General features: G+C 42.0%; 2 protein-coding genes across 4 annotated transcripts in view; one reads left to right on the top strand and one right to left on the bottom strand.

Moving 5' to 3' along the window:
* LOC146577125 (protein NLRC3-like) overlaps positions 1-15587 on the bottom strand; it is a 308589-nt gene that overhangs the window by 53180 nt on the left and 239822 nt on the right. The gene's annotated exons all lie outside the window — the stretch shown is intronic.
* LOC146577132 (uncharacterized) lies at positions 4128-6257 on the top strand. The gene is made up of 4 exons (XM_085269707.1): positions 4128-4190; positions 4497-4604; positions 4682-4855; positions 5460-6257. Exons 1-4 carry the CDS (start codon positions 4128-4130, stop codon positions 6090-6092), a joined length of 978 nt encoding a protein of 325 aa, XP_085125833.1. The 3' UTR covers positions 6093-6257.

The raw sequence follows: 15587 nt of genomic DNA, 5'->3' as shown, positions 1-15587 counted from the left end.
AAAAAAAAAACAAAACAAAAAAAAAAAACTTACACGTGAACAAAGGTACCAGTCTGTATGTTATGTAGGTGTGTGTGTGTGTGTGTGTGTGTGTGTGTGTGTGTGTGTGTGTGTGTGGAGTCAGAGTGTGACCCCATAAACGACTTCCCTAAACCTGCTGGTCTGGAAGTCCAGCAGTTCATCTAAACAAAAGGCACTTAGACTAAAACAGACATCCTACCACAAAACAATAAGAAGGTAGCACCTCTCCCATGATCCCAGGACGTGGGTGTGAATGCCAGAACACTCTGGAGTCACACAAAGTCTTTAAAGACTACTATCATTACACAATTGGTTCTACACCTCTGAGCATATATGGTTAGATATTCCCCAATAACAATGACAATGATAAAATATAAATCCAACAATGGTTTTCAGGGTTTTTATCGTTAACTTCGTTTCCCTGGGTCTTTTCCCGTGTTGTAGTCGTGTGTCTTATTTTGAAAGAAATGTTTACGCGTTACCATAGCGACCAGAGAGCATTAAGGCTGCAGACAGGTGCATCCAACAACATTTTATTTTCCCTTATTTGATTTATGGACCTAACTGTATGAACTGGACTTTGGCTGTAATGCTGCTCCTCTTCATCATTGCTGTGTTGCATTTCCATCATTCTGCTGCTGGATTCACTGCAGGCTTTAACAAACACTCCTTTGGGTCCAGGCCCAGCCACGTGTTTGTAAGCTGCTGTGCTCCTCACAAATAAAGCCTGAAGCAGCTCAGACTGTTAGAAGCAGCACTGAGCCCTGTTACAGTTATAGTGTTAGAGCAACGGCCGCAGCCTACAGCATTTAAACTAGCTGACAGTAAACACATCAGTCCAGATGTTACCACATTACTTTGTGATGCTGAGAGTTAAAGGAGACTGGCTGATTAAAATCCCATTCCTTACATCACCGTCCTCTGCTCTGACTGCTTTCATTTAATCACAATCAGAAGACTTTTTTGATCCCAGGGGAAATTATTTAGGTTACAGTGCTGCAGCACAAACAGGAACAAAGACACAACACACTAAGTAAGAAATAGCACAACATACACAATATATACATGCATACATATGAGTCACTTATAAGTAACATGTGAGTGCTGGGGTCTATGACAGCAGGCAGGTCTGTATTTATGTCCAGGCTGACATGAACAGCTAGTAGTTCAGGGTTCAACACTCAGGAAAGTGTGTGACCTTCCACACTGACAGAAGATGCTAAACATGACTTTAAACTGTTGTTTGTTAAAGCCTCACAGATCTGAGAGCAGGGCTCAGTGGGTACATGAGCCTTTATACATGAAGGCTTTCTGTTTCCAGGAGAGGAAACATGTGATCCAGCTGTGTTTGGTCACATGGATCTGCTCTGCATGGATCACCTGACTAAAACATGTTGTTATTATTGTTCTTACAGTCTTAAATCGGTACATCAGGTGGGTCACATGACACCCGGGGGTGACAGCAGCATCTTTCCTCTTTAGAAAGCTGCTCTCTGTCCCAGTAGCTGTTGTCACAGTAACAGCAGGAACAGGAAGTCACACGCTCTCTGCTCTGTGATTGGCTGCTTCTTATCTCAGCTTCCTGCAGAGGGTGGGGTCTGCTGATAACGCACACCAACAGAAGTGTGACTTTCACTTCCTGTTTATTGCTGTTGTTCTTAAAGCTCTCAGGCGATGCTGCAGCGCCCCCTGCTGACACAAACTCCTCCCTCTGTCTCAGAGGTCACAGGTCAGCCTGCTGCAGAGGGTCTGCCTGTTCATGGACTTCCTGTTACAGAGACGGGTCTCAGCGTCAACACTGGTTTCTGATTGGACGGTGTGGAAACCCAGCTTCCTCCAGCCGAGTGATGTGTGGATTCATCACTCTCTGTGGATCAGTGTAAGTCTGTGTGTGGGTCAGCTGCAGGACTTGTTTGACCTTTGACCCTGGCAGACAGAGCTGGTTACTGCTGTGTGACTCCTGCCGTCGCTCCACTTTAAATTTTACTTAAAATAAGTCCTGACATGGCCCCGCCCCCTCTGACCTGCTGCTCCTGGATGTGCTGAGGACACAGCGGAGGCTCAGAGGGGGCGGGGCTTTTCCCGTGGCGGTAACCAAACTGCATTAGGTCACTGCACTGCCAGTGTTTAACCACACCTCTTCTGACTGACCTTTGACCTCTGACATGTTGATTCGATCCTTATTTAATGACGTCTTTTATCTAGTGATTTAATTCTGTGTATTTATATGTGATGGTGTTCCTGCGTTCAGCCTCAGCTGATATCCACAGACGCTCCTATTGGCTGGTTTTAAAAACACATTTTTCCATTAAAGAGACTCTTTTAAAAACACGTCTGCCTGAAATTCACATTTCATTGATTTTGGGGGATTTTAACAGAGAGATAGAACTTTATGAATCCCTCATGTTTATCCTCCAGGAAATCCAGTTTGTAGCAGCAGAACACCGACAAATCTTTACACAGCACAGAATTAGGATATCAAATAAAGGGGAATAAGAGAATATGAATATAAGCATAAATATGTACATATATACACAGACCTCACACAGAGACAGCAGCTACACTGTGTGTGGATGTGATCCACAGTCACAGCTGTGGGTTTCAGTCAGTGTGTCTCTAACTTCATGGTCACATTTCAAAGCTTATTGGAGCCAGAAGATGTTCAAGTAAAAGATTTATTGCTGTACTCGTCTACCAGGATAACAGGAGGTTCATAAAGCTGTGTAATACTTCAGCTTTACATCATGCAGTAGTAGTTTATTAAACCCCCCAAAATATGACTATCCAGAGTTGGGACCAGGAAGCAGAGTTGCAGTCTTACACGCCTCTCTGCAGCTTCTCTCCTCCTGCTACCCCCCCAAAAACCCGTCTCCATAGAGACTGTGTCAGCTTCCAAACAGACAAAAAACAAACTAAAAACCAGCAACAAACAACTTAAACATAAACAGTCACAAAGAAAGAACAATACAGTATCCACATCTGAACCAAAGAGTAAAACAGTGAAATGTGGATTATTAAACATTAGGTCTCTCTCCTCCAAGTCTCTGTTAGTACATGTTAGTAAAAACATTTCTGCATTTTATCCATATTTTATTTTTAACTCAAAATCAAAGATTCCAGATTCTCCTACATGTTGGTTTTGAATCAGATAGGACGACAGATTTCAGGTGGCCCTGTGTCTTTCTCTATTACATTTGCCACTGTGTAACTCAAAGTTATTTAAGGACTAGTTTATTTCAATGGATGAGTTTACTGACTGACGCGCAGAAGAAATAGTTCTTTATGGAGCCTAGATGGTGTGAATGATGAGACCAAAGACTGCAATATCTTGTACCAAAAATATATTGAATAAATGGAGGACAGGGGAAATGGAACAAAATAATTAACACAACACACAACATAAATGCCCACAATTAAATAATAAATCAATGCTGTGATCTTTCTGTGCAAAAGTCCTTTTTGGTCCTCTTCTTTTTAAAGTTCACTTTTAAGGTATTCCTCCTTAGAGTCCAGCTTCATACAAATGGGGAAATATGTCCGTAATCCAAAGACGGCTAAGTGGGGGAAAGAGGGGAAACAAAGAATGGTCCTACCGGCTCGCCACTTCAATATGAAGAAGATTAATTCAAAGGGAGGGAACAAAACCTGACCTGTAGGTCAGAAAAACGTCCATTGGCACATCAAGTTCGATTCAGTTTACCGGTAAACAAATATATTTTTCTGCAAGCCTATGTAACAATGCAAATCATCATCAACCAATGTACAACAGTTAAATTATTAATTATCTTGGCTACGTAGCTTAATCTATACATTCCAGTAGCGTTCGCTACAAACAATACAAAAACAACAATAAAGAAAAACAGCTGTCTAACAGACAGCATAGCCGAATTCAAGGCAACACATAACAATAATCATTCAATCGCACTTTGTTTCAAAGTAAGCCCATTAAAGTGCTTAAGTAAATAAAAGTGTTCAAAAACAGCGGTTTTTGAGCCGGAGTTCTGCTCGCGGTGGGAACGCCGCCGCACAAAGTCATTTTTTAATCGCGAAAACGATCGGCTGGTTACTGACAACCAAAAGGTTGTTTTTGGTAGATATTAAAGATCATGGGTGGGCGGGGCAAATGGAGCAGTTTTCTACAGTCGAGTAAAATTCCAGGAAAGAGCTGGGTGTGGCTTTCCTTTAAATCACATGATCAACAGCTTTAAGATGGAGGCAACTCGCTCAGTGTTTCCTGTTTCATTCTTAGACTGTGGCGATGGTAAGTAGCAGCTTTTCACTTGTTACCTGGCATCTTTTCAGCCACCAATGATAGTCATTGTATGTTATCAACATTTCACTAAATATGTTGTCTCTCATGTTTAAAATAGGCCGACCAAGAGCAAAATAGGTATGTCTGCAGACTCTGCTGTAGCCAAAGTTATCAGATCTCCTGTGTTTTTAAATCCCTAACTGCTCGATCATTATCATTTTAGAAGACAACAATTTCTCAAAGGAGGTTCAAAACTAATGCCTACAAGATTACCAAGAGGATGGTTCGGGGCTCTTACATGACTCCGGGAAGTCAACACTTGGTGGATGAGGTGTGTTACCTTTGACACTTTTAAGACAGTCCTGTTTATCACTACTAACAATAAGCAAATATGTTTTCACTCAACAGATCCTTCACAGCATGTTGTTTCTGGGCAAAATCAACATCATCCCCTTTTCTCCAGAAGAAATCTTCCCTAATCCTTTTGTTTTGGGTTCTTTAATGAGAAGATATCCCAGGCCTTTAAAGTTGTATTCGACTCAGCTTCCCAGGCGAAGTCCCTTCTCCTGTGTGCTCGACATGGTAAGATAACTCTTCTCACATTTTCAGTCAATCTGACAAACTTCCAGTTTTTAGGAAAGTATAATGCAAAGTGCTTTTTTACTGAGAAATCCAAAGAAAATCCATACTGTACCTTATACTTCAACATATGCTTCTAGCTATACTTCTCCACCAAACACAGAGACTGCAGGAGAGCTGGAGACTTGCTTCAGAATTTGTTAGTTCTAAATAATGTCTAACAGACTCATTATTGGAGATGCTTACAGTCTTCAAGGCGTATATGATGCTGTCACTGTGTAGCTGCTGGATCTGTTAAGCTCAAAGACTCTAAATTCAGCGTGTTTTGACAGCCCGGCATAGCAAAATAGAAAAAAAAAAGGTCAATTAGCAAATTTAATTATAAATTAGTGAGAACAAAGATGGATTTTTGCTTATTGATTTAAAATTAAATAGATTTTTGTGACTTGTTTCACCCCCTATCTTAAAATGTCTAAACCAAAAGCATCCAATGGTCCTGCATAGTTAAATAAGTCAAGCAGCGAAACAAACATGTTGATCAACTTTCTATGAAAAACAACTATATAATCAGGTGCAACACTTTGACCAGATCTGTAACTGTTTTCAGATCGTCCTGCAAAATAACTCAGAGAATGAAGAGCAAATAAAGCAGAGTCTGCAAGATCTCCTCACAGACTTGGACTTAGAAGAGAATAATAAAAAAACAGCTTTCGTCTCGTCCACCATCTGCATTTCTCAAAAATCCCAAACCAACAAATCAGAAAGGTACTACGGAGTCTCCATGTCCACCAAAGGTCCTAACGCTGGGAAAATTATGATTGCTGCCTCCTGTCTTAGCAAATGGCATAAATATGTATCTGGTGCAGTGATGACCTATTATCCAAACACAGTCCAGAAAGATTACTTTGATGGAACAATTGAAGTACCTGGAAATATCAGGTGTGAGGCTTTTTGTCTCCGTGATGGTGCCAGAATGAAGCCTTGCAGATCATGTAAGAATTTGTTTGGCTTGAACACAGAAGACCTCAGAGAGTGGCCATATGGTAACTGTGCTGAAGCTGAGAGCCTGAGCAATTTGCTTGAAAATGAGAGAGAAGTTGAAACGCATGTGGATGAATACTCAGCTGAAAAGGATAACAGGCAGAGAGCTGAGGATGAGGTTGGTAGGGTTCTTAGAACCGTGTTGCAAAGGATTCGGTTTAACTGGACAGGTGAATTTTACAACCCAGAACAAGAGTGAGATTTCATGAAATCATTTGCATTCATCATTCTGATAAATCAAAGATTCTCTGCTCTGACAGCATCTGTGTGGATTTTCTGTAATCACAGAGACGTGTATAAGCATGTTTACTTTCCATCTCCATGTAATTGTCACATTTAATAATTAAAACTGGCTTCTATGGGTTTTTGTTTGTTTGCTTACATATCTAGTGTTTAATGCAATATGAAGCATTATCAGACAGCATTTATTGGGAAGAATCCCATGTTTATACTGGTCTGTACCCAGGGTACACAGAAAATAAAAACACATGTTTTCTTATTATGATCCCAACTATAATTTACTTAAGCAAAAGCACTACATGTGTAGTTATAATATTTATAGCAGTTACTGTTGAGCTTTAAATTTATCATCTTAAATGTTTATATGCTGATTATATTGCTTTATATAAGAAAGGCCTAACTCTGAGTACACTCTGTGCCAAAAAGTGCTGACAGGAAACTGCATGCTTTTGCAGAAACGTGCTTTTGCAGCTAGAAAGTGAAGCTGATATATATCAGTTTTAATTAGTTTTTACCAACTGCTTGCTAGGGCAATCCCACGAGTTTGCTGTTTTTGTATTGAACATGATTCCAAGTGCTTTCTATAACACATAGCAGAGGTGCCACAACAAAGACTGAGAAGAGGACAGGAAGAGACAGTGAAAGAGATGCACTCCTTCGCCATTCATGTTAAAGCGTTGCATAGCTTTAATTTTAGAGAGTGTTGCATAACTTTAGTCATTTTTCTACCACAGGTGAAGCCAAGAATTGTGAAGCTCTCTTTTGGCCAAATACCAGAATCTGTAAGAAGAAGAAAAAACAAACAATCAAATAGGTCATTATTAAGAGAACAACAATCTCTTGATGATTATCCACAGTGTCTTTGATAACTCTGAGATACAAACTGTCAAGGATATACACATCCCAGCAAACAATAGCTGTGTTTGACTAAAGCGATTAATAACAAGGACAGAGCTACAATCACTACAGTCAAACATAAAGGGCTTAATCCTGAATCCAAGTCTGAGCTGTGATGCCGTTGGTGCTGAAAGCTGCTCAGATCCTGAAGCTGCACGTTTTGTCTCTCTCTAACCAAACCAGCAGCAAAAGAAGACACATTTCGCTTGACATAAACATTGTCATGAATTCCCTCTTACTTTTGCTGGTTTGCTTCCACCACCATTAAAACACACACAGAAAAACAACACAGCACAGCTCTCTGCCTCTCTCAGTGTACTTTAAGAACACCGTTTCCCATCTCAAATCTCTGTTTTTGGCATTATTCGCTTGCTTGTTATGAAGCAGTCTACCGTTGTTTACAGCCATTTTTTTTAATGACTTCTGACAAGACAGCCTCATTTCTGCTGTTCAATACCAAATTTTATTTATTTTTTTCAAATTAAGTGAAACTGCAAAATGCTCTGCTGTGTCTCTATTAAAACCTCTTATTAAAACCTCTGAATCACTTCAGCAGCATCAGCCAATGTACATTTGTTGAGTCGTGGTTCTCGTCTGCTTTTGTTCTACTGCAGAATAATATTTTTAAGGTTATCTACTGTAAAAAGCTAGGCCAGGAAAATCTGCTTCATGGTTTTGTGTTTTATCCTCAGTTACTTTGACACAAAAGCATCTGCTGTGATGCTCACACCTCTGATGAAGTTTCACAAGTGTCAGTACTGATAAATGATCAGAATTATAATGTTTCTGACTCTCTGAGTAAGAATTAAATGGAATCTAATTGGGACCTTGTGAATTGGAATTGAACAGGTTCTAGAAATCAGTGATGATACTCAGCTCCAATACCCACCTATGATATTAGGCTGACGAACGCTGACTGGGTTTCATTTACCAGCTTTTTATGTTCTTCCTGCAGTTTCCTACCCACATCACTCATCTTAACTTTTTTCCAGTCCTCCTCAGTCTAAACAGAACACACAACAATACAAAGAAAAGCTCAGGTGATTGATCTCTAACACTAGGCATCCCCAGTCTTATTCTTAGCAGTCTAACTTCTCACCATATCTTTGAAGGCCTCTCCATTGTAGTAGCGCTTGGATGCTGGATACTCTATCGTTTTGTCACATAGTTCCAGGAAACTGGAAGCCACCAGATGCAGCTCCTCTCCGTCATAGCCGTACAGCTTTTTGTCCTCACGCGTCATCAGCACAAGCTCGTCACATGGACATGAGGTGCCCTTTACCACACCAATAACCTGCATTTTTACAATCTCGGGAAGGTAGAATTTTCCCCAGGCGTTAACTTCATCATCATCCCCGTTGTATTTGGTGTTCTCAAGCTCTTCTATCCACAGGTCAGCACCACTTGGCTTCTTCAGGTGAACGCACATGCTTTTGTTTTTGGAAACAAAATCTTTCACCCATTTCAGGTACTTTTCACCTGGAAAGAAGCAGACAAGGAAATATGGATGAATGTAGAAGTGTTGGAAAAGACAAATAGCAAGGTTATCCTACAGCAGTTTGTGAAAATGTTGTATCTTGAAATAAGCAGGCAAAATGAGGATCTCACTTATCTCATATGTTCTGATACCGACTTTCTTCAGTTAAAGGACAAAAAAAGGGCACACTGGAGGCTGACAGAGTGTGCAATGGTGGGAATCATTTTGCAGAACTCACTAAAGTTTGTTTCTCCTGGAACAAGCTTTCTACACTTCGGCAAATGAAAATACTGTGTTAAACTAAAAAAGAGCACCAGACCAAGGTCTACAGTACTAACAGAAAAGCATGCCGTTACCTGTTGCCTGTCGACACAGCTGCTGATCTTCCTCACCAAAAAAATGAGGATCCCTGAAAGGAATAGAAAGGTTATGTTAAAATGAATGACTGTCACGGTGATCATGGGAAGCTCCGAAATATCACAACAATAGCTACGAAATCACAAAATGCAGTGTGATGTCTGTAAGCACCAAACATGACATCTCTGCAAATTCATCTTGAAACATGTAGGTACCTCACACGTACAGCTGCAGCCATCTCAGCCATTTATCACTGTGGCTGCCAAGTGGCTGCCACTTCACAAGCGCATGGCACAACATAGAAGAGCCACCTCCACAGGACAAGACTCAGCAGTCCATCTGCATCTTAAGGATAAAGGACACTCTTTGAGGATGCTAATGTTCACATTTTGGACAGAGAGGACAGATGGTTTGAAAGAGGAGTGAAAGAAGCATCTATGTCCACTGTGAGCGACCATCTTTGAACAGAGGCGGGGTTTACGACACCAACTCTCTGCCATCTATAATCCAGTTTTGAGATCCTTCCCAGACGCCTTAACGCCCACTCACATCCTGGGCCATCTGACCTCAGGAATTCGCATGATAAGGTGGGGCCAGGTTTCACAATGAACTCACCCGAAACTGGCTGATTGGGACCCACACCCAGTTTCCCACCTTGGCTCAGGCGATTAGAGGATCATCAGGGGTCCTTTTGTCCCTCTGTGGGGGGTTACTCCCACTAGGCTTATATCTGGGACTCTCCACCATTTGACCTTAGAACTGAAGAAGCTTCTCGGATGAGAGGTGAAACGTCTTCAAGTAACTTAAAGAAGTCCAGACGCTTTTCTTTGCAAGCTCCTTTGACTACGATGACCTGGATGACTGAGAACCTTCACAGACATAAGGTGAATGTGACAAACAAAGCGCCTTCTTGTTCTCTGTGATAATGTAAAGTTATTAATGAAAAAACAAACGAGTAAAAAACGGACTGGAAACATGTCTTCAATCAAAACTCGACAAAAACAAAGAAACAGCCTCACTTCTCTGCGACGCTCCCTAAAAATGACGTTACGTGTTACGTACCAGAGATTTCTATACAGCCCTTTATCAAGCCGAGAGAAAGTGACGCAAAACCCTCCAACTAATAACGACTAGCAGAGAGGCTCAGCTGAGTGTAGTTACCTGGTTTGCAGACGCATACAGACGTTTCCTGTCCTCTCGGACGCAGCTGTGATAGAACATGTGGTGCATTACCGCCACCAACTGGCTTGGAGTGAGGACCGGAAATCGCTCATGCCAAATCAAAAAAAAAAAAAACATAAAGAAAGATTAAGTGAAGAGATAAATGAATACATTAAATCAAGAAGAAAAAAACCCACCACCGGACATATACATCCTCATATCCTTCTGTACAAATGAGTTTGTTTTAGAAACTGAAAAAAGCCACAAAACCTTCACATCTAGAAATCCTTTGCAGTAAAACTTGTTTTTTGGCAGGTTCCACAGGTTTTGAATCAGTTTTCTTCTTTATTCCTGATAATTTTGACAATGAAAAAGAACATGTTCTATAGGGCTTTGGAGTTGACGTCACGCCGCAATGCATTGTGGGAGCGCGGCACCATTTTCGAGGTCTACGAATCAAAACAAACACACTGTGTTGGAACGACGATTACAAGATGCTTAAAAGCAGCTCAAAAGAGAATGGACTGTATAGAGACCGATTGCGTCCAGAGGCGAAGCGGCGGTACTTGCAGAAAATAGCGTGCAGTGGAAATGTGGACCCGTATGAAATACGGCCGTGGAGTAGAAACCCTGAAGACGTAGCCTGATATATTTTCGTACCTTATCTGTGGAGTCAGCGCGTACAGGTCGTCATTCAAACAAAGGTAAGTCAGCTCGAGTACTGCGTGTGAAATGTGTTTGATTTCCCTGCAAACATTCACATTAGTGCAGCATAAATTCATTCATGAGGGGAAATTACAGTGAGAACATGTGGAGGCTGTTAGAGGGAGAAGATAGTGAGTTCAGTGCAGGGCTGTGCAGAGAGGTTTAAAGGGGCGGGTGCTCAAAGTTAAAAAGGGGCACATTGAACCAGGCTGAATAACAACAACACACATTCATCAAGAATCTAATATGGGAAGGGCAGGGCTGTGTTGGTCTGACACTGTAGACATTAAAAAGTCCACAGGAGAGATGGTAGCTGATTAAACAAGTGTCATGAGATAATAACAAAATGCAAAGATTGGTGACAGCGCTTGGAACCATAAGGCAACAAAAAACTATGTATGTAAAAAATAAATAAATATATATATATATACACACACAGTGGGGCAAAAAAGTATTTAGTCAGCCACCGATTGTGCAAGTTCCCCCACCTAAAATGATGACAGAGGTCAGTAATTTGCACCAGAGGTACACTTCAACTGTGAGAGACAGAATGTGAAAAAAAAATCCATGAATTCACATGGTAGGATTTGTAAAGAATTTATTCGTAAATCAGGGTGGAAAATAAGTATTTGGTCACCTCAAACATGGAAAATCTCTGGCTCTCACAGACCTGTAACGTCTTCTGTAAGAAGCTTTTCTGTCCCCCACTCGTTACCTGTATGAATGGCACCTGTTTGAACTCATCATCTGTATAAAAGACACCTGTCCACAGCCTCAAACAGTCAGACTCCAAACTCCGCCATGGCCAAGACCAAAGAGCTCTCGAAGGACACCAGGAAAAGTTTTGTAGACCTGCACCAGACTGGGAAGAGTGAATCTACAATAGGCAAGCAGCTTGGTGTGAAGAAATCAACTGTGGGAGCAATCATCAGAAAATGGAAGACATACAAGACCACTGATAATCTCCCTCGATCTGGGGCTCCACGCAAGATCTCATCCCGTGGGGTCAAAATGATCATGAGAACGGTGAGCAAAGATCCCAGAACCACACGGGGGGACCTGGTGAATGACCTGCAGAGAGCTGGGACCAAAGTAACAAAGGTCACCATCAGTAACACACTACAACGGCAGGGAATCAAATCCCGCAGTGCCAGACGTGTTCCGCTGCTGAAGCCAGTGCATGTCCAGGCCCGTCTGAAGTTTGCCAGAGAGCACATGGATGATACAGCAGAGGATTGGGAGAATGTCATGTGGTCAGATGAAACCAAAGTAGAACTTTTTGGTATTTTGGTATCCTGTATTTGTTGTTGAAGACTTCTTCAGCTTCTTCTCAAGGACATCAGCTGCTTGTTTGGCAGCAGAGGCAGTTAAGAAGCTTCCTGAAAAACACTGAACAGTGAGTTCACTGTGGCATATGACAGATTCAGCTTTCTGTGTGCAAATGTGTCTGTGTCGACCTTTCAAATGCTGTTGAATCCAAAACATCAGCGGCTCCTCGGCTGCTCACTTCATGCACTTCTGTCTGTGTGACAGTCCAATGACATCACAGCTGTTTCCAGCCCCAGTGTCTCAGGACTGGACACCTTTAAACATGTCGAGGATCAAACAGCGTCCAGCTAAACACACATGAAACTATCAGAGCTGACAATCATTCCAATAACATCTAATGGTTCATGTATGTAGACACAGGACTACAAGGAAATGGCTCTCAGCATCTGGCTGTGGGAACACATGAGTCCCTGTTTGTGTTCAGATTGTGTGCATGTTTTAGACGTGTGTCACATGTAGAAACACAACAATCCCACAATGACACACAGATGTGTTTGACACAGCTGTGCAGCTGTAAGTTGTTTCTAATGATTCATTGAAGCTCTTCTAACATTCTGGAGACGATCAGTACATGAATCTGTTCAACACGACAACAATTTGACTTCAGTGTGAACGTTTGCATTAAATAACCTTCTTCATCCAGCTGACAGCATCTTCATCCTATGATGTGAACAGTTCCTCCTGTTGATGACAAACCTCTGACAGGATCTGCTTGAGGAGCTTTTTCATGTGCAGCTCTCTGAGCTCAGGGCTGAGCTGCTGTTTCATCTTTAAGAGCTGCTGCCTCCTCGCCGGACTTGTTCTCCTCTTCTTCTCCTAATGACACCATTTCTGCTTCATATTAAATTCAATAAAGATGCTGACATGTATCTGTAGCAACAACATCATTGAATCTAGAACAACTGGAGCCAAACCAGTGGCTCTGCTGGGATCACTGGTGAGCCAACACTTCCTTGTTGATGCAGATTTCAGGGCTTCCTTTTGCTCCTCCGTTATAACTGTTCTCTCTTCTCAACACATGATGACACAAAGGAATCAGCAGTGACAAAGATGATGCTGAAGAGAAGCACACACTTCACACATATAACAGACCAGTGCAGTTACACACACCTCTGCTCGACATCAGGCCTCAAACAAAGACACAAAACACTAACTTGACTCTAAACAGAAGAAACGAGCAGCTGTTTCTGTTCTGTGCTTATTTATATTTGACACACATGCTTCTCTTTGTGCAAACACACATCGCACTATAAGGGTAACCTGGCACACAATGATTGGACAGCACAGTGATGATGCTGGGAGATCCTATACGCAGCAACACAGAAACACTGAGAACTTTAAACAATGATGGAAAGTGTTATAAATGACTTGTTGGCCTCTGATCTGTCACAAACAGCTGAAACGTGTCTCTCATGAGTCACATGAAGGTTTTTGACAGAAAGGACAAAAAGTAGCTGCAGTCAGTTTGTGTCATTGTTATATTTATTCATCTGGGAGAAAAATCTGAGGGACATTAAAATGTGTTTTCAACAGAGACAAGAACATGAATATAACAGAACAGGTAAATGAACATGTTTCAAGTAAACAGCTGGACTGATCAGGTCCAAACACAGAGTGATAAACTTGTCAAACAGCTGTCATATCTTTATATAGAAGCTCTTTATAAATGCTGCTCACTGCAGTCTGTTTACTAATAATGTCAAAGTGTTAGAAACACAGAAACATCAGAATGGTCTTTGTTCACAGAAACCTGTCTGGGATCCTTTGTTGTTCTTTTGATGCAGAGTTACATTATAAATATAAAGAGTTATTTCAGAGTCTCATCAGTTTTCCTGCATGTCTTTATTTAACACATCAGCAGGGCTGAAGCTCTCATGTTAAACACACACTGATCTATGGACACGTTCATGTGTTTCTAACAGAACCAGGCTGTTATCAGCCTGCACTAACATTATGTCACACACACTGAATGTAACAGTGACAGTTTACATCATCACACAATCAGCTGTGATTGTTTCACTGTCATCAAACGAGTCAACAGGAAGTAGAATCAATAGAAACCAATCATTTACTGACAGCATGTCTGATGGAAATAAGTGCAGATTATGTATGAAGTCTAACTGCACACAGTAACTGTGTTACAATAAGGACTTAACAGCGCCCTCTGCTGGAGTGTTTCAGTACTGCGTTAACTAGAATACACCACCTCCTCCTCACACCACCTGCTACAGCTCTACTCTTCTATGACTACAGTCATCCACAGCACTGATGTGAGGTCACATGGTTCATATGTAAGGAGCACAGCTGACCTCAGGTCAGTTTAATGACTGTGAGCAGCAGCTGTGTTATTGTCACTGTGACAGGGAGACACTCTCAGACACAGCGCTCATGTCAGCTTGTTCTCATGCAGGAGGATCAGGAGCTCCATGTTTGTCTTTCTGTTTGAATCATGATGTGTTTGTGCCATCAGAGTCTGTCATGAGTACTCAGGGTTTCACAGCAGCTCTTCTGGATGCTGACGAGGACTCCAACCTCATGTTTCACCTCTCTGAGCTTCTGATGTCTGTGAACACTCGTGTTTCTTCTCTGGGCTCATCTGGACAAAAACACCTTTCTGTGTTTGGCTGCAGCCTCATTCTGACTGACAGGAAGTGTGTTATCCATGAGCTGCACTTCTGTGAGGAAGTTTCCTGCTGTGTTTCCTGTCTGTGGACAAACACGAGTGTTCCAGCTGAGGACTTGGTTCCTTCCACCTGTCCATACAGGACATCACGCTGTCTGCAGCTCTGTAAATGCAGCTCCAGGTCCTTCCACGTGCTGCTCTGTATTTGTGCAGTTTGTAGTGTGTCCTGGGAAACGTAGCACACATGGTGTTCTTCTGCTGTTTCCTCCTTTCACTGAGTGTGAAACACTGACGCTGTGCTGTTGTTCACAGAGGGGAGCTGATTCTAGCTGCAGCTGGACTCTGTCATCTAACTGAATGTGTTGGTGCTGATCACGGGGCTCTGAGGGGGGAGCAGCAGGAGGACTCTGGATGCTGACGTCAGTGTATCTGTGGAAGCTCCCACAGCGTGTCTGTCATTCAATATTGTGCTGTATATTGTATCTATGCAAAGATGAACAGACTGTGTGTTCACTGGTCTCTGTGCTGCAGCTCTGATGTCATCATCACTCCCTCCTCCACCCTCAGCAGTCCCAGCATGCTGCTGTGGTGCACCCCACCCTCACTCTACACCTGAGCCACAGACCACACCCTCCACCTCAATATACACCACAGTTTTCTCTGCTGTGGAAATGAGATCAGGAGGAAATCATCATTATTATTATTTAATAAACGCTCACATTAATGTGGGCTTATTTGTTTCATATTAGAAACATTAGTTGAGTGTTTTTAGTATAAAATGGTCAAAGTCCCTCTTTTTGCTCCTCCCCTCACCTGTGGATGGACGCTGCTGTTACCGTGGTGACAGCTTGGATGTGTTTCAGTCCTGCCTGGTTATCACTGCAGGAATCTTTCACATTTATTAC

The sequence above is a fragment of the Mchenga conophoros genome, linkage group LG3 (genome assembly GCF_057382185.1).
Source record: "Mchenga conophoros isolate Kocher_MC1m ecotype Shallow Benthic linkage group LG3, M_conophoros_male_GT1.1, whole genome shotgun sequence".
Lineage (NCBI taxonomy): Eukaryota > Metazoa > Chordata > Actinopteri > Cichliformes > Cichlidae > Mchenga > Mchenga conophoros.
This window is presented reverse-complemented; position numbering and strand designations above follow the sequence as displayed.

Excerpts from the sequence above, each read along its gene's own strand:
- LOC146577132 (XM_085269707.1), top strand. The coding sequence starts at position 4,128 with ATGGGTGGGCGGGGCAAATGGAGCAGTTTTCTACAGTCGAGTAAAATT. Across the intron at positions 4,605-4,681 it reads GTCAACACTTGGTGGATGAG|ATCCTTCACAGCATGTTGTT; the intron begins GTGTGTTACCTT and ends TTCACTCAACAG. Across the intron at positions 4,856-5,459 it reads TCTCCTGTGTGCTCGACATG|ATCGTCCTGCAAAATAACTC; the intron begins GTAAGATAACTC and ends AACTGTTTTCAG.